The 25,871-nt window shown below is 53.6% G+C and overlaps 1 protein-coding gene across 2 annotated transcripts in view; it reads left to right on the forward strand.

The window, feature by feature from the left end:
* The window catches only part of ZFPM1 (zinc finger protein, FOG family member 1), a 112,422-nt gene that overhangs the window by 39,365 nt on the left and 47,186 nt on the right, over positions 1-25,871 (forward strand). For both annotated transcript variants that reach the window (XM_067540220.1, XM_067540222.1), the window contains exons 2-3: positions 4,891-5,022; positions 11,212-11,307. In XM_067540220.1, coding sequence (XP_067396321.1) covers positions 4,891-5,022; positions 11,212-11,307 — 228 coding nt within the window. The remainder of the gene's footprint in view (positions 1-4,890; positions 5,023-11,211; positions 11,308-25,871) is intronic.

Below are 25,871 nucleotides of genomic sequence, written 5' to 3' on the forward strand. Positions count from 1 at the left end.
GTCCATCTCCTGGTAAATTGGCTGGACGCCTAATCTTCATCTGGGGCCTAGCGGTGGAAGGGGTCCTGTCCCTTTTATCGCTCTAACGAGCCATTCAGATTTTGCCTCTCGTCAGGATTCTGTTTAATGAGCCTGATTCAGAATAGGGGGTGAAAGAGCCCTTAGAATCCATCTGGTAAGAGGGGTTCAGGGACGCCCCTGTCTCAATAGATTTCCTGTTCCGTCAGGCTGGATTAATATTATTTTGTATTATGGTAACACTCGGAGACCCAGGTCACGATCGGGGCCGCATTGCAATAGGGGCTGTAAAAACACGGAGGGACAGTCCAGCTAGGCGGGCGATGACTCTCCAAATGGGATTCCTGCCTTTTATTGTGTCTGTCTGTCTGTCTGTCTGTACATACTACAAGCTAGGGATGTGAGTGTCCAGGTCTGTGCTGCGAGCTAAGGATGTGATTCTCCTGCTCATGCGCACCTACTTGTGCTAGCGTGGTGGGCGGAAACAGCAGTGTAGCCATGGATAGCGGCTGAACCATGCCAAGTATGAAGCCACCTAAAAGCAGCTCAGCCGTACCTACGCTGCCCCTACCCGCGCTACTGCGGCTAGGTGGCTATTTATATTTGTGCTCTCTCAAGGAGCTAGCAGGAGCACGTGTAGGCAAGCCAGGGAACCACGCCCATAACTTGTAGTGTTCATGTAGCCTCTGTTTTTCCCCCAGCCCCCATCTGGCCTCCTCTGGAAAGGATTGGTCTTTCCTGCCCACAGAAGTGGGGACGGAAGAGAGGGGAAGGAGGAAAGAATCGGGTTAACTTTATCAGACGCCCAAGAGCCGTGAAAGCGTGAAGGAAAAAATTAGCCTAACAATGTTTCATTTACCGCGAGAGAACCGATTTGTTAGCCAGCAATTGTTTCTGAATATTATCAGAGCCTTTTTAATTGGCTGGAACTGAAATTAGCAGAATTAGAATAAATTGCCTTCCCTTCTCCGGCAGCCTCTTTATTCACGCTTATTGTTGTCTGCTTTGTATAGATTATGGGCCCTTTGTTCTCCCGCTGTAAATAGACATGCCTGGAGTCACAGAGAGTGGCTGAGGTCTGGAGAAATGCGCTGTGCGGTTTTATTCCCCTTTACTTTCCCCTTTTTGGCAGGAGCTGTTTGCCATATTTTGAGACAGGGGGTTCCAGGCCCGGTTAGGCGTGGAGGATGCGATTGTCTGTTCCCGGGGAATCAGTTTGATCGTGTTTTGTGTTTGATCTCTCTCTCTCTGTGCGCTAGAGAGCTCATTGCCACGGCAGCATTCCCTTACGCAGCTCCATGTCATTAGAAGCAAGGTTCTCTTCTTTAAGTGGCTGCGGTTTTATTTCTTAACTGGGAACCACCACACAGACTGCCGTGTCCTCGGCATGCTGAGGCGATTGATGTCCTGGAGCGTGGGGTAACTGGCTGGTCAAGTGCCAATGGACCATGGGCCATTTGCCAGTCTACAAATGACCTAATGGGCCGAGGCCCTGCCAGGCAGCATCCTCTTCCCTCCTGGGTATGATGGGACTCATTCTGCTCCTCCGGAGAATACAATGGAAGTCTCTCTCTCTCAGCTGCATGGTGTTGGGAGGGGTTTTGATAGCACAGTGGTTTTCAACTTTTTTTCATTGGGAGACCCCTAAAAAAAATGTTGAAGGGAGGTGTGGCCCCCCTTTGGAAATCTTAGCCATAGTCTGCGGATCCCCAGGGGTCCGCGGACCACAAGTGGAAAACCACCGCCCTAGCACAACTAAAATTCTCCATGTGGTCCCCCGGCTCCTGCGCTGGGTAAGAGAAGAGCATTCTGGGTAACAGCATGCAAACAAGTTGGCCAGGCATCCCATTTGGAATTCCTTTCTCCAGCGCTAGCGGCGTTTTACTTGCCGTGAGTTCGACGTGCCTGTCGCCGCTGCTCAGCGTGGGCGTGTCTGCCGTGACCTGTGTGGTTTTAGAGAGGAGGCTGACTCATCCATGATGGGGTCGTCCTGCTGGAGCTTGTCTACGTAGCACAGCCACGTGGCTGCGTCGTGGGGCTGGCGTTAGAAATGTGAGGCAACCCATGCTCAGATCCGGAGGCTGCGAGAGCAAAGCCTTCTCCGGTTCTGGGGTGAGCTCGGCATGTGTGCACACATTACACGTCCCCTCTCGGTGTCCGATGGGCAGAGGAGGGGAGTTGATTACCACCCTGGCTAGAAAGCTTGGTTTTTCAGCTCCAGCTAGTGCAGCTCACCCTTCTCGCTCGGGAGTCCCCTTCTTCAAGCCCCAGTGCATCTGCCAAGATGGCAGCATTGCTACACGTGGCCCAGGCATGTTCGTCTCTGCTCCACAGGGTTCAGCCCGTCTTCAATTCTGATTGCACGGAAAATGAGGGCAGAGGATGTCCTTCGTTAAGGAGCCAGAGTTGTTCTGGCTGGATCTAGTTTCTCATCACCTCTTAATCTGCTAGAAGGCATTGCTACTGAGAACCCTGCAACCTCTCAGATCAGGAGCAGAGGTCGCAGGCTCTTCCAGGGCACAGTCCACCATGGGGACCGAGAGACCACACCTGGGCCGTGGACCTCGAACAGCTTCTCGTGCATCGGTCCAGAAATGATTTGATCCGTTTGGGGTTGCGGGGGAAGGAAAGCCACCCCAAAAGCACTCGCACTAGAGCCAGGATCCAGCATTAAGAGCGAAAGGGTGGGAACTGGGATGCCTTTGCTCCATTCCCAGCTCTCGGTGATTTGGCTGGGAGGGTCCTGGGCAAGTCACTTAGATTTTCCCTGCCTTGACTTAGCCATTGGTCAAATGGGGATGAGGATGATCCATAGGAATGTTTCAGCACTGAATTCGCTAACGTCTGTGAAGGGCTTTTAAGATCCTCAGGAAGGTGCTATGGAAATACACGGTGTTTAGTAGCAGCTGTTTGCAAGCACGTCAGTAATGCCTAGTGTAATCTGTGCCCTTGCCATTCAGATGAAGGCACGTCGCCCCGTCAACCCCTGCCACACCCAGTTCCCATGGGGCATTTCAAAATGATCCTTTCTCTCCTCTGCCCCCGTCTTTCTCCCCATGGTGTCCAGGCCTCGGACAGCAGCGTGCGGGGCAAACTGGCTGCTCCTTTCTCTGCAGACATTGTGAAACAAGGGCTTTGGGGGTGGCGAGAGAAGCCCGTTCCGTTGTCATGGTCCGCCTGGTGCCCAGCTGCGGGAGGAGCCGTGGCTGGAGTTCGCGCTGTCTCGTGGTTGGGCGGGCTGACTTGTTGCAGTCTGTGAAACAAGCGGAGAGAGTTTCAGCCCAGTTCCCTGCACACCTTAATGTAGCAGGAGACATCATCGCAGCTGGGGCCCCTTGTCAGCAGAGAGAGACCAAAGCACTTGCCAGATGGGTGGGAGTTAAACCACCCAGGTGAAGACAGGTTACCCTTGGACTTCTAACTCTGGATGTGTGGGGCTGGGGTGGGGAGGAGGGACTTCTCTTCTTTCTGTCCCACCAGGTAGGGAGGAAAACACACACATCCCTCCCGAGATAACAGATCTCCGCCTCCGTGAGCCGATAGGTTCGAACAAGCAATGTTATTGGGAGTTGAATATAGAAGGAACTATCCAGCCAGGACCTCAGCCCCTCTTCCTTGCCTGCCTTATTGGTTTCTTTCAGACCCCTCTCCCAGCTCTGAGCCATCCAGATGACTCTCCTCTGAGCCGGTTGCCTGTCTGGAGAGCACCACTTATAAGGCGCAGAGTTATTTCTCGCTGTTAATATATTTCCTTCAATAAGCGGTGACCATGGCTGCTGTTGGAACTTATAAAAGCGGCAATAAAACTAGCCTGGCTTTGTGTTTGATGGCGCGGGCTGAGCCTGCTAGCTGCGACCGGGGAGAAGGCTCTGGAGGGGCACCCCTGGGGCTGATCTGTCCCCAGGTGCCTTCATTATTTCGGTGAAGGAAATGGGCTTCACCGCAGCTGGTCAATGCATTGGGCACTGGAGACCCAACACGGCTCTACCATGGGCATTGTTCTTCATTTCCGATCGATCCTTCTTTTGGGGGCGGCTTGTGGACGCTGCCTATGAGTGAGTGTTGCTGATGCTTTTTTCAGTGCTGGCGGCGTGGAGCCTGGAAACCACTGGAGTCCGCCCGGGTAGCACGTCTCAGCCACTGAACTCCTCTTGCAAATACAGCTGAGCGAAGCATTGGTTCTTTTTTTTGGCTTACGACAATAATGGCTATGAACCCCTCTCCTTCTCCCCCAGCCAAAATCCACCATGGCACTCGGGTCCCCCCCATCTCCCCCCCCCCCCCCCCCCGTAGTGAACCGTTCACAGAGAGGACACATTGCTAGTGTGGCAGGATGTTCTCTACAATTCGAGTACATGTGGCTTTAAAATCCATGCTCTCATGGGTAGGGTTCTTGGAAGAACCCATTCCATCTGTCCAGGAGGCTGGGGGAAAAGAGGAGGGGGGGGGGGCCGTGTCTAACATCTGGAGCATGGCATGTCACTGGAGCATCTTCCTTATGCTCCTAGCAGGAAGGAGAGGACCCAGAAATCAGTGTGTCTGTCTCTTTCCCGGGCAGTGGAAGAGGTGGTGAACCTTAGGGAGGAAACACTTCTTGTGGGGTGGCTGGCTTGGCTTTCAAATCCCTGAAGAGCACCAGGCACTTGGTCAACCTTGTAACACGAAAGGCCCCGTGAGGGGAGGGCTCCACTGCTGTGGGTACTTCGGTTTGGGGCAGGTGGCTTCCAATCTGTCCTCACCAACGAAGGTAGGGTGGGAACCCTCCTGATGGAGAATTGCTAACCGGGCCTTGCTCCGTGACAGGCCCCTGCATGGCTCAAGGGCTCTGCTTTCTGGTAACTTCACTGTCCAACTCCTCTTTGTGTTTTGAAGGTTCCTTTGGAGAGATGGAGGAAGGAGAAGACGCCCCAGCAGAGGAGAGCAGCCAGTCCGAGAGAGAGGGAGCGGCTTCAGACCCCGACGCGTCTGCGGAGTGTGATGCCTCAAGCCCGCCTTCCAGCGAAGGTGAGCCCCGCTTTGGTGTCCCGTGACAGTGGGGTTACGGCTCTGGCTGCTTGGACGCTCATGTAAAGCCGTTTGGGCTGGGCGAAGCCCCCTGCCTAAGGGTGTCAGGAGCCTTCTACTTAATGGGGGAGTGACGGGTAGTAAGGCAAGCAGCAGAAGTGCAAGTCCCCCCAGGTCGTCCCCTTGCCCGTGTGCCTCAACTGTGATCCGGGGACGACACCTGGATCACTTATTCGCCAAGGTCTGCCCACTGCTTGGCCTTTCAGACCCCCTTCAAGGAAGCAAGTGAGTGTCAATTGTGGCATGGTGGACTCTTCTCCAGTGGGAATTGGAGCGGGGGCCACCAGAGCAGGGTTTCAGGTGAACCAGGTGTCCTGGCAGCTGTGTCTTTGAGGAGCTGGGGTTGCTTTTGGCTCTCCAGGAGGCTGAAAATGGTTGGATCGCTGCCTGTGTCGGGTGACTGGCTCCGCCAGCCTTGACCGTGGCACAGAAAGGATGCGGGAAAGGGCAGCGTTGTGGTCTCGGAGTGTGCTACTCCCAGACCCCCTGTGGCTGAAGAGCGGCCAGCCTGGCTTCTTGCTTGCGCTGTGTCCGAGAGCCCGCCTTCCCCTTTCTCATCAGGTGTGGGGGGTGGGCTCTGCACCGTGGCAGTGCAGGACATTTGGTGCATTAGAAAGCAGGTTAACATTTTGCTTAATTACTCGTGTGGGCTTTTCCATGCACGGTCCTCCCCAGTGGGTGGGTGGTGTATGTGTGCATTCGGTACAAGGAGCTCCTGGCCCCCAGAGACCAGTACGGGCTTTGGAGACCAGGGTGCCTGAACTGGGCGAGCTAAGGGAGGCAGGGAGTTACAGTGATAGAGGAGACACAATAGAACGGTCCCAGCCCGGTCTGACAGCCTCTGTTCTGTTGAGGAGGATGGAAATCTCAGGGAAGGAGAACATCAAACTGGAGCGGAGTGAAACGATCCTGTAGTTGGGACCCTCCTTCCAAACGATGTCCTGGTATCCTCTTGCACTGAGGACACCTCTCCGGGGAGGGAACTCTAGTTATTAGGAAGAGACAGGCAATAGTAATGAGGGACTTGATCATTAGAAACATAGATAGCTGGGTTTCTATGGGGGAGCCAAATTTAGGCTGCTCGGTAAGAGACTGAAGTCCAGGACCTCCATGGTAGGATTCTCTGAAATGCTTCCAGTTCCACACGCAGGGCCAGTTGGACAGGCAGAACGGCAGGGTCTCGATGCATGGATGAGACGATGGGGCAGGGAGCAGAGGTTTAGATCTATTAGGAACTGGGGAACCTTTTGGGAAACGGGGAACCTATGCAGGAAGGATGGGCTCCATCGAAACCAAAACGGAACCGGATTGCTGGCCCGTAAAATTATAAAGGTCGTAGAACAGTTTTTCAGCCAAGGCCTGGGGGAAAGCCGCCAGATGTGGAGGAGCATGTGGTTTGACAGAGACATCCCTTAGAGGAGGATCTATTAATGGAGATTCTCTATGTCCTAGTAAGGAGGAGAGGCAAGAGAATGATCAAATACAGGTAGGATCTGCTGAGAAACAGTCAAATGAAAGAGAGTCCCATTCCATTCCATCACAGAATGGCAGACAGCTAAAAAGTGACAAGTTTTTAAGTGCTTATATACAAATGCTAGAAGTCTAAATAGTTAGATGGGTGAACTTGAGTGCCCCGTATTAAGTGAGGATATTGATATAACAGGCATTACACTTGGTGGATTGATCTAATAGGCAAACTTGGTGGCATGAGGATAATCAACGGGACACGGTAATACCAGGGTACAAAATCTATCGGAAGGCCAGAATAGGTCGTACTGGTGGGGGAGTGGCACTGTATGTGAAAGAAAGCACAGAGTCAAATGAAATAAAAACCTTAAATGAACCAAACTGTGCCATAGAATCTCTATGGATAGTAATTCCATGCCTGAATAATAAGAATACAGCAGTAAGGATATACTGCCAGGATGGGGAGAGTGACTGTGAAATGCTCAGGGAGATTAGAGAGGCTATACAACATTTAATTTCATCTGCCATTTTGTTGCCCAGTCACCCTGTTCTGTGAGATCCCTTTGTAACTCTTCGCTGTCTGCTTTGGACTTAACTATCTTGAGTAGTTTTGTATCATCTGCAAATTTTGCCACCTCACTGTTTACCCTTTTTCCAGATCATTTATGAATATATTTAACAGTGCTGGTCCCAGCAGACACCCATGGTGGACACCACTATTTACCTCTCTCCATTCCTAAAACTGACCATTTATTCCTACCCTTTGTTTCCTATCTGTACATATAAAATGATGGGGTCTAAATTAGCTGTTAGCACTCAAGATCTTGGAGTCACTGTGGATCATTCTCTGAAAACATCCACTCAATGTGCAGCAGCAGCCAAAAAAGCTAACAGAATGTTGGCAATCATGAGGAAAGGGATAGATAATAAGACAGAAAATATCGTATTGCCTCTATAAATCCCTGGTACACCCACATCTGGAATACTGCGTGCAGAAAAAAAAAGATACATTGGAATTGAAAAAGGTATAGAAAAGAGCAACTAAAATGATTAGGGGGGTTGAAAAACTTCCATATGAGGAGAGATTAATTAGACTGGGACTTTTCGGTTTGGAAAAGAGACAACTAAGGGGGGTTATAATAGAGGTCTATAAACTCATGACTGGTGTGGAGAAAGTAAATAAGGAAGTGTCCTTTACTGCTCATAACACAAGAACTAGGGGTCATCAAATGAAATTAATAGGCAGCCGGTTTAAAACAAACAAAAGGAAGTATTTCTTCACACAACGCGCAGTCAACCTGTGGAACTCCTTGCCAAAGGATGTTGTGAAGACCAAGACTATAACAGGGTTCAAAAAAGAACTAGATAAGTTCATGGAGAACAGGTCTATCGATGGCTATTAGCCAAGATAGGCAGGAATTGCTGTTTGCCAGAGGCTAGGAATGGCCGATGGGATGAATCACTTGAGGATGACCTGTTCCATTCATTCCCTCTGAAGCACCTGGTATTGGCCACTGTTGGAAGACAGGATACTGGGCTAGATGGACCATTGGTCTGACCCTGTACAGCCATTCTTATGTTCTTACGATAGCAGGTACAAAGTGACCTATATAGTGGCTTCTTGGAGCCAGCCTGCGGCAGCTGAAGATCATGGTGCAGGGCAGTGGTGGCTGGCTTTCTCCCTGGTGAAGACGTGTATGTGATGTTGCACGTGTGTCATGGTGATGTCACTGCAGGAAGCTGCCTTGGTTAGGCCTGGATCCAGTGGCTGGATGGTTGTTACCTTCTCATTAGCTGCCTGTCCTAACAGTCGTGCAGCATCCTTGGTTGTCAGTTAACCCGCAGACGTATTGCGCCCCATAGATTCCTAGAAGATGAGGGTTGGAAGGGAGCGCAGGAGGTCACTTAGTCCAACCCCCTGCTCAAAGCAGGACCAACCCCAACTAACCATCCCAGCCAGGGCTTTGTCAAGCCGGGCCCATCTTGGGAGGTGATGGGATTTTAGTGCCGGGTGAAGCGTTCCTAGATAGCCTTTCACTCCGTCTGGGGAAGGCGGGGGGGGGGGCGCACATGAAGTGTTAATATTTGCGGTGCCCTTTGAGATAAATGGCCAAGTGATATTAATAAACCCAGTCACGCTCAGCTGAGACGCTTGCAGCTGATGCACGTTTTGGAAAAGGTTTGTTTCCTTTCCCTGCCTGGAGCTGACACCCCTCTCGTCCCATGAACAGGATGGATCATAGGGGCACCCCTTCCTGTGCCAGACCCCACCAGGTGGCTCCGGTAGTCAGATTTCACAATCGTCGGCTCCTGGTATTATTTCCTTGCAAGAACCTACCCTCCGTCAAAGTCCAAGACCTCCCACGATAGCAAAGGTTTCTGGAGATCGATCCCGCTGGAAGATTCTGGCCTTTTACTTGGCAGTCAATAAAACGGAGCTCTTTTATGGGAGCATTTGCCCCCTAGATAAAGGGAAGGAAATCTCCCAGGGGGAGGAGGTCCTGGGTAAAGGGAGCAGAATGCTAATCGCCCGATAATCTTTGTCGATAAGGGGCAGCTAGAGCAGGAGTGCATGAGCTGCTCCAAGCCAGAGGATTCTTGTCCATGACCCTCTGTATCTCCCCTACCCCTCCCCAGTGAATGTGGCCATGGGTCATCCCCTGAGCACGAGGACTATTGAGGTGGTCTGGGGTGGGGTGGGGCAGGGGGGAGGTTTGAAGGAGGCTCGTTTGAGGCCAAGTGGTTTGTTGCTGGCAGACTTTGCTCCCCGCTGGGCTGGGCTGACAAAGGAAGCCAGTGGCTCTTTATCTGATTTGGGAGCTCAATGCAGTCCCGAGGTTGGGGGGCTGGAAACGCAGCCGGAGAGCTGCACCTGGCACTAGGCTGCTTTGATAAAAAGGTGATAGTGCAGATAACGCCGAGCGGCAATAACGGCTGCGAAAGCTTTCAGCGAGATGGATAAAAATCAATATGCCAGGCACTTTGATTTATAGCCAAAAATAATAGGACTTTTATACCCAGTGATTGATTTATTTGATGTTAATCATCCCGCTTATCACCTGTATTAATATCGCCAATGCCGGTGACGTCACCCGGGGCGTTCTTTATGGCGCCTATCGATTTGGGCTTTGCAATGGTTATCCGCCCTGGATGTGAAGACAAACATGCACTTTGGGCACTAATCTGTCGCACTGTCATATGCAGATAGGCTTATCGGCAGCATCTTTAACAGCAGTTAATGGAGAAAATAATTGTTATCAAGTTGTTATGTGTGCGCCACAGACTGAGCACGCTGGGAGCTGTGTTTCAACAGACTCCCTGACCTGGGGCCCTTGGTGGGAAGGAAAGGCCAAGAGGTTCCTTTCCACGGTGACCGAGGTACAGGATCTTTCAGGGTTTTGAATGATGATGAGAACCTCCAAGTCCATAGTGAGGGAGAACTGGCAAATCCTACTCTGGGAACTCAGGGGGGAAGCATCTGAAATTTGCACAGCCATCCATCCAAATGGTTCACCCGCTGTGGGTTTGCTCGCTGGGGGAAAGTGAAATTCTCTGCTTTCTGTGTGCGCGTGTGTTGCGTGCCTGAATTTTCCTCTGGAGTGAGGAGGGTGGACTTGTAATTTACAAACACCGGCGTGTAAGCCAATACTTCTCCTTGAGCTGAACGCTGTGCTCCCGCCCACTTAGGGCCCCATGCAACACCACTTCTGTTTGGGGCAGACGGCGGGAGACCGAGGGTCAGGTGTCGGTCCTGTGCCTTTGCACAGCTGCAGCGGCGGGCAGTATCTCGCTGGTTGTGTGTGTGCAGCTAATCCCCGTTGTGGGAGCATATTTTGCCAGTGGTATTCTAAAAATGTGCCCCGAGTGGCTCTTAAATCTACAAATGCCAACTCCAACACCCTCCACCTCCCCCCACGCACATCCCTTCTCACTTTCTCCCACCTTGGTAACGCCTTTCTCTGGATCTACGCTGAAGTTCCCTTGCAGGGGTGGATAATACATGATTTCATTCCAGGCCCTTTCACATCAGGTCTGCCAGTGCACCTCAGTCCTGACTGCCCCGCTCGCCGTTGCCCAGTCCCCCCTTGTTATTCTAACACTATCTCCCAGGCCCCTGCTCACCCCAGTACTCCTCTGACCTGCGTACGGCGTGCCATCGTGGTCTAGTCTGGAGTCCCCATTTAGCTTTCCAAATACGCCAGCGTGTGGTTACGTCAGTGGTGGCTGCCCTGCCGTGACTCAGTGCCCCTCAGTCTTGACCTTCTGTTCAGGTGGTTGGTTGTGCCCGCAGCAGGAGCTACCAGCCGTGTTAATGTGCACAGCGATGGTGTTGGGTGTGGACTAGTACTCGCTCGAGGGGGGTGTCGAGATGACTGCTGCTCGCTTGTCGCTAAGCCAGGTCGGAACCCAAGAGTCCTGGATGGAAAGGCTCTGCCCTGCTCGCTTGCACTGGGGGAGCACCTTTAGAGGAGGCAGGAAAGATTGGGGTTCCTGTCTGTGTGTTTTATTAGCATTCATAGTATCTTAATGCCTCGGAGAGTCAGCTGTGGGTCAGGTGCTGGGTGCTTTACAAATGCAGAAGAAAAAGACCGTCCCTGCCCCCAGGAGCTTCCAATTTAAGTACAAGGCAAGCGCGGTAATGGGCCGTTTCTTCCATTCCAGAAGCAGAGTCCAAAGAAGCCGTGGAAAGTCCGAAGGAGTCAAAAAAGCAGGAGCCTGGAGAAAACCCGCCGGAACTGAACCTGTGGAATGGGCCAGGTAAATCCCCCGCTTCCCAAAAGGTGTCCTCCATCCCGTCCTGAGCCTCGCTGGGACCCCCTGCATCCTGAAGGAGGGAGGGCTCAGCAGCGTGTCCCTCAAGCCAGACATGGCTTCTGTCTCTGTGCTCTCTGAGAAGCATGGCTTCTGCTGTCCTCCCGCTGACAAATGCCATGGCTCGACCCGGGATGGAAGCAGCAGCCATCCTGGACTGCCTGGTTCATGACGGTGTGGACTTTCTCTCTTGCCGCTCGTTGTCTCTGGGCTCTTTCTTAGTCGGCTGGTCACGTCTGACCAGTCAGATACGAATGTCGGTGTCTTCCCGGGCCGTTTGCCTTTCAAAAGGCTCCATGGAGGTGGCTGGGAGCAGGTAGGCCAGCAAGTGACCTTTTGAGAAGAACGGGCGCTAACGTCTCAGGAGGTCCGTTCACCACACAGTGACGCTGGTGTGAGAGCTGCAGAGGAGGGGGGAGCAGTGAGCAGTCTCCTGAAGTCAGAACAGAAACCTGAGTTACGTTACCCTGGGGGAAAACCCAAACCATCTCCTCTCCCCGGATTTAGTAACAGGCGGGGCAAGTTGCAAACAACAGGAACGTGTGACCCAAAAAGTGGGAGAAACACAGGCACTGAGAGAAATGCAGCATCAGTGGTGTCTTTCGCCATTGTAGTCAAGGGAGGCTGTGGAGCTGAGCGCCATCAAACTTCCTGCGTCTGAAGGAGGGGAGAGGGTTGGACTCTGAATGCCACATCTGTTCCCCGTGTATTTCATGCTTTCCAAGGCCAGACAGGACCGTTGTGCTCATATAGTGTGAGCCGTATAATGCAGGCTAGAGAACAAAGGAAGGCTGTCAAATCCCAGGATTGAACCATGAGCTGCAATCACTCCCCAGATCTGTCCCTTCAACTCCTCTGCCGTGTGGTGTGCGGGCTTTGTTGCCTCCAGCCCCCAAACAGGTGCCGCTGATTCTGAAAGACGCCCAGAGCAGGGTGACAAAGATGATCAGGGTCTGGTCAGACTTGTGTGTAACTGAATATTGCAAACCTCAGGATTTAGGCAAGAGACAGGAAAGCGCTAGAGGGGATGCAGGTCCTCCCCTTGACCTGTCCCTTAACAGAAGAGTATGGGATCTCTTGAAGTGGTGAAGGACAGTACATTTACCACTAATAAAGGGAGATAAGACTAGATGTAGACTGCAGACAACCTGTGGAACTCCCTGTTGCAGGAGAGCAGGGACCAATGCTGCAGCTGGATTCCTTTTAAAAGGACTTGAATAGCTTTTAATTGTGTGTTGTTTGTACTGATGTAGTGCTGGGGTTATATTTGCCTGCTAATATCATGCTGAAGATGCTTGAATCCCCATGCTTCAGGGTGAGAGCTGGGTAGCATGTGTGTGTCAGGAAGGAGGAGTGGTCCATATACAGCATTGCATCCTTGGCAAGGTGGTTCAGGGATAACGTTTGTCCCTTCCTCTGGAAAAAAAATAAAATAAAATCCAGGGCTGCCTGCGGCGTGATTGGATTTGCAGCACCAGCTCTGGCCATTGGTCTACATTCCTACACAGTCACAGTGGGGCTTTGATAACATCATGGCAACCACAAGAAGAGAGCTCGAGTGGTTAGTGATGTTATCAAAACCCCAAGAAGTGTCTATAGCCATATATCGCCGTCTTCCTGTCTTGTCATCTGGGTGTTTTGAGTCTGAATGTCTTTGCCTGGCGGCTGCCAGACTGTACAGTGCTGTGCACACTATCTGAGCCCTTGGCGTGCCTATCGCTGCGGTATCTAGAAACCTAAAGGCTTTTCCCAAGGAGCTTAGAGTCTTGGCTCTGCAACGTTTGGACATGGTGCCCAGGCGGAAGGTCCCACCCCAGATCTGGGTGAGGATTGCCATAGGCCTGAAACGTTAGCAGACGTGCAGTGTGTATATGTGGCTCCTCCTTGCAATGGGCGGGGGGGGGGGGGGGGAGCGTGTCTTTGCTCTCCCCCATGGAAGGAGGGGGTACTGCAGCTTTGGAAGACCGGGCGGCATGTGGGTGGGGGTGTGGTGGTAGTTCAGCCATTGAAGGAAAGGGTCCTGGTGTCCCAAGTCCGGGGCTCGTAACCTAACCATTGGACCCTCCTCTTTGTAGGTGAATATGCTCCAAGCATGGACTTAGGTCTTCCTTATACTCCCCGGTGTGTCTGTGCCGGCTGAACGTGGCCGCGCCTGGCAGTGGTAGCACCCTGCTATCTACAGGAGCAGTGGAGGGGGGAGAACGGGAGGACACCGCTCCAGAAAGAGAGAAGTTAGCATTTGTTTTTTAAACCAGGAGACCTGGGTTCCCTCCCCTCTCGGCTCAAGCCCTCATCACATGATGGGAAGCAGCGACCCTGAGGCTCGATTGCTCTCGGTTTGACTCTGAATCCCTGGGCCCCTGGGGAGAAGGGCCTGTGAATTGCTCGGCTCTGTGGCTCTGCCCATCTGGCCCTTCCTCCCTTCCCTAAGCGCCACCGGATGAAGGAACGGCCCCTGGCACACGGCTTAGGGCTACCTGGCTGCCGGGAGGCCTGTTGGACAGATTGTCTGGGCTCTGCTATCGAAGCAGCCTGGGACGCGCCGAGTGCCAGGGCGCGTGGGCAGCTCCCGTGACCCCACAGCCGGCAGCTTTGCCTCAGCTGGTGAAATAACCGTTGGGTTCAGGCCCTGTTCCCCGGTGGCGCTGAGCAAGCCCAATGCCAGGGCTAGTCCTGCCTGTGCCTCCCAGGAGGCAGACGCGGTCTCTCGGTGTGACGTGAAGGCCTGTGCGAGTGGGGGAGCTGTGGCAGGTCTGCGGGTCGGTCCCGCCACCTTCCTTCTGGGGGCCGTGGCCGCTGGGGCTGGGAAGGGCCTGGTAGCGCTCGGCGCCTGTCCCTGGGCTGGGGCAGGGTAGTTAACCCACCTCCTTCCCGGCCTGAATCTCTCTCTGCTGTTGGCTGCTGATACTGCCCGTGTTCCCCTCCCCACGTTTAAACTCATCGAGGAAGGGAAATGTGCTCCACTTGATATCCCTGGCCCTTCCTGGATGCAGTGGCAGCAACGGAAGGTATCTGTGTGGCTTCCGCCTCCCCAATCTCCTCTTTATCTACTCCCTCCCACCCCGGCCCTTTGCCCTAGTGACCACTGAGGGAGGCAGAGGAGAGCTGACAGGATGTGTTCTTTCTTTCCGACCTCTAACCCTCATCAGCCTAATTGCTAATAAGCGGCCGCAGCCCAGGCATCTCTGCCTCTCCCGTTTGCGGCGCTGTTTTCCAGCCAGGCCCTTGCGCCCCTTCCTAACGCCCGTGTCTGCTCTCCTCTGGCTCACTGGTCCCGGAGCGGGACTGAACTGTGCGGGGTGGGCAAGAGATTGGCAGAAGGACCAGGGGGAAAGAGAATGATTGGGACACCTCCCAGCCACGGAATAAAGAGTGAGGTATTCCTGCTCTGCCCACATCCCAGCAGTCGGCAGTGCCAGGGGAGACAATTAAGGGGCTGGATGCGTAATTCAAGCGGGCTATCGTTGCAGTCTTTTCCACAATAACCGAAGTAGCTTTGTCTCGCTGCTCTGCAGCCCCTAGGAAGCCGGAAGGTCAAACCTCCCTTGTTGTTTTCCTCCACCACGTGCCCTGTGCAAACTGGCGGCTGGTTGCAGGGTTACCCACGGGTGCCATCCTGGGAATGCCATGTTGCAACGAGGTCACTGGCTGGTCCTGAGCTGCTCACCTTGGGTTTGTTTTTGTAGGGTTGCTCATGAGCCCCTGAGCAGAGCACCCAGGCTTGTTGGCAGAATTTGGGGTGCAGAGCCGTGTGTGTACTTGCAGTTAGAGGCTAGAGTGCTGGTTATTTTTACGCTGGGGGGACAATGATGCGCCATATGATGGGGCTGCCTGTGCTGGCATGGGATGAACGCAATGAACCCCAGAAATCTCTTCTATTCTATGTCCCTAATTACACTATGTGAAAACTGATCTAAAAGGGAGAGGGGGGGAGAGAGAGCTCCAAACTTGGCCCCAGCATCCCTGCCGCTGTCATCCTCCAGCCTTCTCAGAGGCAGAAGCAGCAGTGAAATAGATCAGGCTCTGAGCCACCCCATCTGTCCCTGCATTTAGCATTTCAATCGGCTGAAGGTGGGCGTGCAAAGTTGTGCCATTTTTTTTTTTCTTCTCCCTCCCCCACCCTCGCCGGAGTTAGTTATTTGCATTCTTTATGTAAAAGAGATTTTATTATCGCCTTCTCCCAGCCCATCTCTATTCTGGTAATTGGAGTGATATTAATTTCTGTGTGGCTGGGAGTTGATGGCAGTCCGGCGATGCTGGAGCGATAGGGTGTTCCTTTTGCACTAACCGCCACGATAGGCCGTCTATCAGCCTCTGTGCAGGCACTGCACTTATCAGGAATAGAACTGGCAAAAAGGGAAACTTTGAGCAGCCTGAATTTTCTTTTTATCTGGCAGGATCCGCCATGTGTCAGCAATGGCAGCTGTGAAGATGCAGTGTGGAGGACAGGGGGGAAGGAGGGGGGAGCGGTTGTGCTCCCAGGCGCCTTTGTTTGGGCCTCACTGGATCTCGCTTCTAATCTGCTTGGCGTGAACTTCCTTTGGGAATTGTGGGACTTGGGGCCGGGGGGGAGCATCTCTCTTTATTGCCGCTTTGCCTGGGTGAACTGCACCCCGGGCAGTCACTGTAGCCGCATCACTTATCCTCTGGGATTGTCACAAAGGGGGCAGGCAGGGAGGGTCGGTCACTCCCCATTGTGCCACAGTTAGTGACCTCTCAGATGTCTTTTGGAGACAGAGGAGACGTTGCCTGCGCGGCGAAGTCCTGGTGCACGGCAGGCGTGTAGATTTATTTTGAAGGAGAGCGTGTAATGGAATGACTCCTTGAAAGGAGATGCCGTTGGGTGACTCCGAATTGCTGAATTTGACTGAGCGTAGGTTCTCCAGGGGCTTCCCGGGGTGTCTATTAACAGGATTGTTTTACACAGACCAGTTTGTGGCTTGTGTCACTTTAAAAAAAAAAGTAATGCGTTTTATAGGGCCTACAGAAATGGTTTCCATTTTGCTCTGGGCACAAGCCGCTGGCTAACAAGGCGTCCAGGTTTTAAGCAGAGGCCGCCTTGTGAATTCCTACGTGTGGATGCTGAGATGGGCCCCCTGGGTGAGGAAAAGGGCCCAGTCTGTGCCGCAGACTGCACGGTTATTGGCCACTGATGGTGCTTGTGGAGAAAAGATATCTTGACACTGCTGCGACCTCTCGTTGGGAGTGTCTCCGCTCTCGTCCCTAGGCTGGCTAGACAGTTGCTGCCATCTGAGGGTGCTCCTCCTCCCACCCCTGTTGGCTTAAGGAGTGGCTTAGCAGACCAGGTGACAGCCCCATCCTGTCCCCTCTAACCAGCCCCCAGGACTTCCGGCAGGCAGAGAGCCTTCATCTTAGAGCCCATACTCTTAGCTGGATTTCCTGCATGGGCAGGCAATGGCACCTGTCAAACTGGCCACACACCCGTTCTGCCTGGGCCAGTCTTGCTAGGGATGCAGAGGTGTGGACATCTGGTTATTTAACTGGCACATGCCACAGGAGTGCATGTCCAGCTGAGAGAGAGAGAGAGAGACGCACACGCACACTTTGGATCATAGAGCAGATCTTTCCCAGTGTCCAGGACAGTTCAGACTCAGGACTTCAATCGGAGCCCTTCTTTAGGTTACAGAGAGGAAGCATGAAACACCATCTGCGTGCCCTTTCTCTCTCGCTCCTCCTCCCCCCATTTCTATGTAAAGTTTCCCCCTCATTAACAGGAATTCACGATGGACGTTGCAGCAACACCCAAGTTGTCTTAGGCAATATACAGACAAGCGAAGGCATGATCAGTGTCACCACCCCCGAGCATTTAAAGATGAGTTGGGCCTCATAAAATCATGAGATGGGCTTTAAAATCAGGATTTGTTTTTTTTTTAAATGGGATTCCTTTGATCTCCCTTCTGTGCTTTGCTCCTTTAGGGTGTGCTTGAGTGACATTTTCAAGCTTTTCTAGGAAACCATGGGCTCTGGAAACTTGCCCTTTCTTTTAAATGAAAGCTGCGATTGCCAGAGACATAGGCGTTGAAGGGACCTCCTGGGCCGGGCACTTCTGTGTCCAGTTCTGCTATTGCAGACAAACCCATCATATAATCCCATTCATAAACTGATCAAACGCCATCATCAACCTCGGTGGGTTTATGTGGGAGACGGTTCCAGAAGCTCACTCTTCTGGTGGTTAGAACCCTTCTCATCTCCAGCCTAAATTTATGCACAGCCAGTTTACCCCCATTTGTTCTTATGCCAACACTGACCATTAGCATCAAGAGCTGTTCTCTCTCCCTGGTGTTTACCCAGTGCAATCAGATCCCCTTTCAGCCTGCATTTTCCTAGGCTAAACAAGCCTAGCTCCCTCCAAACACCTGCAGCAACGAGTCTCAGAGCTCGGGTCTGGAGACTCAGGCTTGCGCTGTAGCACTAAAAATAGCTGTGTAGATGTTCCTGCGACTGCTCTGAAGACCGGCGGGAGGGGGGGTCTCAGAGCCCAACCTCCAGCCCTTGTGGGAACATCTGTCCAGCTATTTTTAGTGCTGTAGCATGAGCCCCACAAACCCGAGTCTAGCTCTGAGACTCGCTGCTGCGGGGTGTTTTTACAGTGCAGCGTCTCCTCCTATGAGAGCCGCTCTCCATTCCCCTGATCACCCTAGCAGTTCTTCTCTGCCCTTCTCTGCTCCTGTTCCAGTCTGAATTCCTCTTTCCTGAACGTGGATGGCCAGATTGGTGCACGTTTTCTAGACGAGGGATGGACTTAAAGTGCTGGCCCTTGGAGACAAGTAACACCTTACCTCTCACAAGACATGGTGATCGAATTGCAAAAATGGGCAAGTCTGTGCTCCTAGCCTGATAAGGGTGGATTTTCCCCCACTGCTATTCGAGGGACCCCGAGATTCCATTTGACGGGGCTGTGTTCGTGCATTGGATCACTCCGTTTGAAGTCATTTGAAACACCCAGCATGCTTCTCCCTGTTTGGTGTTTGTGCTGTTTCCCCTGTGTCTCTTTGCTCCACACTTGAAACCAGACGGGTCAGTTTCACTTCCTGGTTCTGGCACGCAGAGTACAATTGTTCCCAGCCCGGCCAGGGTTAACAGTTCTTTTTTTTATTATTTTTATTTGCTTGCTCCTGTCCCTTTAGCTTCTCCCCTGCCACCTGCTTCTGTGTATCCACTGGTGTTTGTTTATAAAGCAGCGCAGCTGCCAGCAGAGGGGAAGCCAGGGACCTGACCTGGTGGAGCTGCCATTGAAGTCTATAGAAGTCCCCCACTGAGACCTCACAGGATCTGACCCATATATTCCCTTCTTCACATGAACCGACTGGTCCGTTTCTTGCTGGCCTTCCTTCTGTTGGGTGGGGAAGGGTGTAGTTCCCTTTCCCAACACACACACTCTTTATACTGGCTGGCCGGGGTGCTGATTTTTTTCTTCTTGTTGGGACCATCCTTTTGACTCAGGTGGGCCTGCTCCATCTGGTCAGTTTCCTATGACTCGAGGGGGACTGGGGCTCATCAGTGACCCCAGATCTTCCTGGTTCTTCATTCCTCTGCGTCTAGGCAGTCATCCTCTCCCATGCCCCCATTTTCATTTCTCCCCCTCTTCTCCACCAGCCTCCTTTCTGGTGTGTGCACAACTGTTTAATCTCTCTAACCCGGAAGCAGATCGGATACCCCGCTCCTGGCCTCCTTCCCTGGGCCGATGGAACACCTGGCATTGGGCCGTCGAGTTCCCTGTGCATTGGGGGGGACCCCTTCGCCCGTCTCCTTCGTAATCTCTCGCACGGGCTGTGTGACATGCCAACTGAACATGAAAGGCAGGGGAGAAGGAATATTTTTATCTTTGAAATGACCTTGTTCGCTGGAGGTGGCTGGCTGCTTAAAATTCTGATATGCAAATAACTGATAGCTATAATCTATAATCCTCAACTTGGGAGCGTTTACAGAGTTACAGTGCCATTTAATTTTCCTCCTATTTGGTAGGTTGTCTCGTGTTCTGACCCCAGCGCCCCCGCCTCCTGGAGTCCTAACTGGCCAGCAAGTTAGTTGCCCATTTAAAAGAGACCCTCATTCTTCATGGTGACTTTGCTGAGAGGAGTGGTTCAGGAAAGTAGCTCTGACCCGAAATGGGGGTGGGGAGTGACTTCACAAATTGCTGCCTTCAATCACTGAGACTAGAGACTAGCAGCTGAGTCTGGCTCCCCCCACCCCCCTGTTAAAAATAGCCTCTAGCCAATCCTTGGAGAGACTAGGGTGCATGAGCCGCGGGTCTGTTTTATGCTGATTCGAGGTTCATAAGCCACCTTCCACTTGCCTTCCAAAGAATCAGAGGCTCCCACCCTTCCTTCCCTTCCTTCCTACTCCTGTCCTTTGAGGCGCCACGCCCGAGACTACCCCCTCGCAAAGGCTGTTTTTTCAACGCCTCAATACCCGCATCCAGTTGGCCAGAATTTGTAACCCTTCTGTTGCTGGCAGATCCGGTGCAGTAATGACCAGACCCCCAAGTGGGTCATCCCCTGAGCATCTTCTCCCTTTCCCTGCTCTGTTGGCACGTGCTATAATATTACGGAGCAACCTTGGTGACTTCATAGTCCACGCTGGAGCTAGCTGTGGATCTCCATGCTCACTGCACCCAACTTCCTCAAAGTTTAGTGATTGCACACAGCTACTCACGGCTAATGCTTCCTGATTTTTGTCGCCCAGGCCTCTCCCAGCTTCTAGACTTTCCATCTCCACCTGCTGTTTCTTGTCTCCCACTGTAAGCTCTTTGGGGCTGCAGCTGCCACTTATTATGGGGGAGATATTTCAAAAGTGACTGAGTCTTATCCCCCTCTCCCCCCTAAAATGCCTGGTTAATCTGGGTTGTAATCTCATTATAAATTAGATACTCGTCAGAACTGACATCATTCTGCCCCAGAGTGGCGGGAGCTGTACTTCTTTGTAACCAACGAGATCCGTTTAAAAAACGGAGGCAATTCCTAGACCGAAACCTTCAAGATCATGTAAATTCACATACTTTATTGCAACAAAAAGCCTTATTGGCAAATTGCTAATAATTAGAGGCATTCATGCATTGTAAATTTCCACAAACAGCCTTACTCTGACTCCATAACGCCACCTGCCTCCTTCACCCCTATGTATTGCAATTGTAAAAGCCCCAGATGACCTTCCCTTCATCTCTTGATGTAGACTGGGTATCACACGAGACTAACTGAATACCCAGGTCCCTTCCTGCAAGGATCCAGAAACCCCACTGTGTGGTGGCTTCTAGAACCAACCCTCCAGGAGCATCGTAGCTGTCTGATGTGGGTGGGAGTTCAGGTTGTTCGTGGAAGTGCAGCTATGAATTTCTTGGCTGGCGATAGGTTCTCCAACATTTGGCTGGGGTTCTTGTATCGCCGAAACATTCCCCGAGCCTCTTTCTGTAGCTGGTATGTGTCTGCACAACCGCGGCATCAGTTCTTTGCTAGGTGACTGGTGCATCTTGGGGGAAACAAACAGAGCATCTGGTTCAGGCATCAAGGTTGGGAGAAGTAATAAACTCCTCTGCCTCCTTCCCTCCCCCCAGGCTAAGCTCTTTATTAGCAATCTTCTGCAAGCCAGGCTAGCTCAGTGGCCGAGTGCGGTAGATTTACTGTAGCAATGACTCTGCTGCCCCATTCAGGCCTGGTCTGTATCGACTGCACTAAAGACTGCCAGGACATAACAGTAATTTAGGGCTGGTGAGTATTTCGGTGATTGCGAGGGCTCAGTGCTCTATGATTAGCCTGACGAGCAGAGAGACGGATGCGTACGGTGTCTTGCTGCACTGCCGGCTGGCAAAAAGGAGGCGGTTGCCATGACAAGTCATACTGGAAAACCCCAAATTCCTACTGGAGTTACTACAATTGCGTTAGACCAGACTGGTTAAACTGCACGGGCAAAAAGTTGCCCACAACCGTATAACGGAAACGTGTGCGTGGCAATACCAGAGACGCACATGCAGCCTGAGTTAAACCCACGCTATTTTTATCCCCGCTTTTCAAATCTCAGCGACATCTGGTCAGGGCAGAGGTGGGGCACCCTCTTGCACCTGGAGCAGGCAGAGGAGTGGGAGAAGAGGGAGGTGACACGGGAGTCAGGCCAGCGGGTGAGTTTCTAAGGCAAGGGATGGGGAGCAGGTTGCCGTAAGGCCAAAGTCTCTAGCATTGAAGCGGTGGCATGACCCCTTTCTCTGCACTGCCCGGGGTGTCCTCGTGGCTGCCTGCTGCTGCGCTGAGCCCGGCATGGCAGTGATTCATTCGAGGGATTATGGGAATGTCTCCGGTGCAGGGCTGATCGATACTCCCTTGTGCACCGTCCTTCCGCTGAATAATGGGTGCGCTCTGCAGATAGATCAAGCGACCTGCCCTTCTCACGTGCTTCCACTGGCTCCTTCATCACAGCAGCCGCTCGGCCACCACAAATACCAATCAGCCCTTTGAAAAGGGAGACGCGATTGGAAACCCACAAACCCGCCCCTGAGCTGTAATTTTCCCCGTTCTTTATTGTCCCGCTTCCACTTTATGGGCTCTTGTCTTTCAGTGGGTTCCCCATCAAACATTTAAATACATCGTGCGGCCCTAGGGCCTTTTATGCTGGGTTGTTTATTTGTTTTTATTTTCCTCTGTCCCCAGGAGCGGAGTAAAGATTATTCACTGTTAGTTAGAGAGAGTCGGGGTAGCATATCACCAGTGCGGCCACCTTGGAACTCCTTGAGCTAGGAGCCAGGTGGGCTGGCTTGTTTCCAGATGCCAGAAATTATTTCTGCCCCATAAAGGTTGACCTGGAAGTAGCAGGCCTGTGTCTGTGCAAAACCTTCAGGCAGGAGCTTGGAAATGCAGCCACTTCTGGGGTGGAACGGGGCAGCAATTTGGAAGCGCGCAGCAATGTGGTGTAATGGCAGGACAGGGAGTGAAGGAGAAGACTGTAGCAAAGTGAAACGGCAAGCGGACAGAATGGAACTGGGATGGGACAGCCAGGTCCATGAAAACTGCCGCCACGTTCGGTAGTTACTGGGGGCTCGCTTTTATGTCTCCCGTGGAAGCGAGCAGCTGCTGCGCCCCGGTCCTTCTCTTGCCACGCTGGGGCCGTGAGGTCAGCATGGACGCAGAGCAGGCCGCCCCACCCAGGGAATCAGTGGGGTGTCCTTCATCTCGTTGAAAGGCTCCTAACGAGTAGTGACCCAGCTGGTGTTCTCAGCTAGATCTCATCCAGCCGATTAGAGACTGGTCTGTCCTTTGCTTGGCCATCCCATTTCTTTGCCTGTTGGAAGGCCTGGCCTATTGCCATCTGCCTGCAGACACGGCACCGATTCAGGCAGCACGGAGCATGGCGGTGTGTGCCCCCTGGGGTTGTAGAAATCCCTGTGAACGCCCGCTGGGCAGGTCAGCTCCGGGGCTGGGGGTTTCCTGGCCCTGTACCAGCCTCCTCAGAGGCCTTGGGAGGCGGAGCAGTGGGTGCCTGCTGCCCCATAAGAAGGTGGATTGACTGTGTGCTCGCAAAGCACTGGGCTGGATGGCAGCTGTGGGCACCGGTGGGGTGAGGCGCACCTGGGAAGGCGTCCCCATCTTTCCCTTTGTGTCTTCAGTGCCAGCGGGAGCAGCAGGACTGCCAGCCCTGCAGAGTTTCCCTGGCTAGGTGCTGAGCTGGCTGGCCCACCCGGCTCTGTCTTCTGTGCTGCTGTTCCCCACGCTCGGCGGAGGGTTGAGCACCAGAGGGGCACGCGCCCGGCTCGCTCGGCGAAGGGCAGCCCGTGGCTAGCTGGTAGCTGCGGGGGGACTAGAGCCAGTCACCCTGAGCCGTCTCTCGGGGGCACTTTCACCTTGAAGCCCCCGTGCCGTTGCAGCCTCCTGCCCCTCGCCTGCTGCCCTCCCTCTCCTGTTGCTGCTGGCTGCGTTTCAAGCCAGGCCGCTGCTCCCCGCCTCTGCCCTCTGTTGGATTCGTTCCTGCTGCCCGGGGAGCCCAGCCCCAGGCACTCACACTCCTTCAGCCCTGCCACGTCGCCTCTTTATCGACGGATCGCCAAGCCCTTGCCTGACACTTCCACGCCTCACCCCGCCCGCCAAGACCTAATATCCTCCCATTGCCGGGGCGGGAAAGAAAATAAATCAAGAGGTGGAGGCTTGGGGAGCATCAGGTGGCAGGCAGGAAACGTCCTGCCGGACTGCCAGGCCCTTGCTCTAACCTTTACACCGCACTGCCTGCAGCACTGAGCAGTGGAAGTGTGCGGGGCGGGGGGGGGGAAGCGGGGAGCAGTTCTCATTCATAGAACCTGTACACGTGGGAAGCAGTGACACCCCCATTCCATGAAGCGCCTCGGTTTCCCAGAGCCGCCCCCCCCGTGCCCCGCTGTGTGCGCAGAGTGGGGTCACTTGTCTCTAATGAAAACCACAAACGCCCCCCCCGCCGTTTTCCGCGCTCTCGTTGGGTTGTGTTTATCTGCTCTGTGACTCCTGTCTCTATAATCTCTCCCAGCCTGGAGTTTGTGTGCAAACCTCAAGGTTTATTATCGGGCCGCGCAGGGCCCGGGGAGGCGGGACGGCCTGTGCTGACGGACAGGGCTGGGAGAGATCGGCCCGATTACGGGGCCTGCTGTGCGCGTGTGTGTTTTCCCTTCACTTTGGTATGTGTGGGTGGGAAAAATTATTCCAGCTATTTTCCTTTATCGCTTGGAGCAGAGTTTAACACCAGCTCGCTCTATTTGTTTTAGATTAGCTGGCTTTGCGGGTGGCTGGGGGGAGAATCTTGCCGGGGGGGCAGCACCTGATCAGCAGGAACCTACCTTGATCCAGTGGGCCCACCCGCAGCCCTCCACCCATGGCCTCTGGCTCCCTGCTCCTCTTCCTGCTGCTGGAGCTCTGTGCTCCCTTCCCAGCCTGATAGCAGCTGGTGCTGGCGCCTCGGGGGGGCACTCTTCTGTCTGGTCCTGGTCCGGCACCAGCGGGCACCTTCACGTGAGTTCCCAGCCCCTGGGGGATCACGAAAGACCCCAAGGTGTGTCAGCGTTTAGCCCTATTATCCCAACTCAATCCCAGCCCTCAGTTACATTCACCCTCCATCCTCTTCGGCCGTCGCTCCGAGTCCGAGCTGCAAACCTTCCCCCTCGGTGGCTTCCAGCCCCGAACTGTTGTGTGGTGTGGCTGTGCGCTGTTAAGCAGCCGCCACGTTCCACCCCAGAGGTGGCTGCAAACCGATGATGGGTGAGATGGTTCCGCCTCGCCGTCTGGGTTCGTAGAGCACTCTTAGAGGGGCTGTATGGGCATGGCGGATAGTGGTTCGAGCTGGGGCATGGGTCACTGTATGTCTGACCTTGAGGGGATGAACCGATTGACCTCGGCCTAGCATTCCCATGTGAAAAACGTGGATGTGGCTTCCTTTAGCAAAGTGCAGTGAGATCCTGCAGGGGGAGGGGAGAGAGACGTGAGATGGGGCAGGTACTGATAGCACTGGCTGGGGCTTCCCTTCATGACAATTCCCCTGGCTGCTTGTGTGTCCGGTGTTTGTTCTGGTAGCGCCTAGACCGAGTTCCAGGCCCCGTTGTGCCTGGTGTTGCACAGACAAATAGTAAGAGAGAGTCCTGGCCCCAGAGCGCTTCCAGTCCAAATAGACAGGAGGGAGGGGAAACTGAGGCACAAAGCGATCATTTGTCCTGCCCAACATCACCCAACAGCTTAGGAGCAGACCCAGCAATAGAATCCAGGTGTCCTGGCTCCCACTCCTGGTGCTTTCTTTACCTGCCGGACCACGCTGCCTCTCGTACAAGGCATCACGCTGGGTATCTTTCTGATACCCCTCCCCTGCCGTAGCATGGCATGAGGAGGGCTGCTGAGCTGCCTTTGCCAATTCCCTGACGTCCTCGGATCATGGTTTAAAGACTTCCAATTACAGAGAATCCCCCATTTCCACTAGTTTAAACCTGCAGGTGACCCAGGCTCCACGCTGCCGGGGAAGGTGAAAACCCCCTGGGTCTCTGCCAATCTGACCCAGGGGGAAATTCCTTCCTGACCCCAAATATGGCTCAGTGCCTCCGAGTGTGCGGGCAAGACCCACCAGCCAGACAGCTGGAAAAGAATTCCCTGCAGTAACTCCGATCCCCCCCTGCCCGCCCCATCTAGTGCCCATCACCGGCCGTTGCAGCTGTAATGGGCCCAGGCCCGTATCCAGTGGGGCCCACGGATTCATGGGGGCAGCAGGCGCCCCCAGGCCTGGAATCCTTCCTTGCCCCCTAGAGGGCTTCTCCCCCTTGCCTTTTCCAGCCCCAAAAGCCCAGGCTTCGGGCCCTGCTTCCTGCTCCCAGCCAGCCCACGGCTGTCAGTGACCCACTGATGTCACAGGGACTCAGGGGCAGCTTGTGGCGCTCAACTCTGCGTCCTTCTCCTGTCCTCCCTTCCTGAGACCGGGCCCTGGCTCCCCCGGCCGGCTGGCTGGAGTATTGCTACGGGGAGCTGGATCAGGGAAACGGGGGGCCAGGGACTAGGCCATTGGGG

The sequence above is a fragment of the Emydura macquarii genome, unplaced genomic scaffold (assembly GCF_026122565.2).
Source record: "Emydura macquarii macquarii isolate MOO-44397 ecotype Brisbane River unplaced genomic scaffold, CSIRO-AGI_Emac_v2 contig_561, whole genome shotgun sequence".
In the NCBI taxonomy this organism is placed as follows: Eukaryota; Metazoa; Chordata; order Testudines; family Chelidae; genus Emydura; species Emydura macquarii.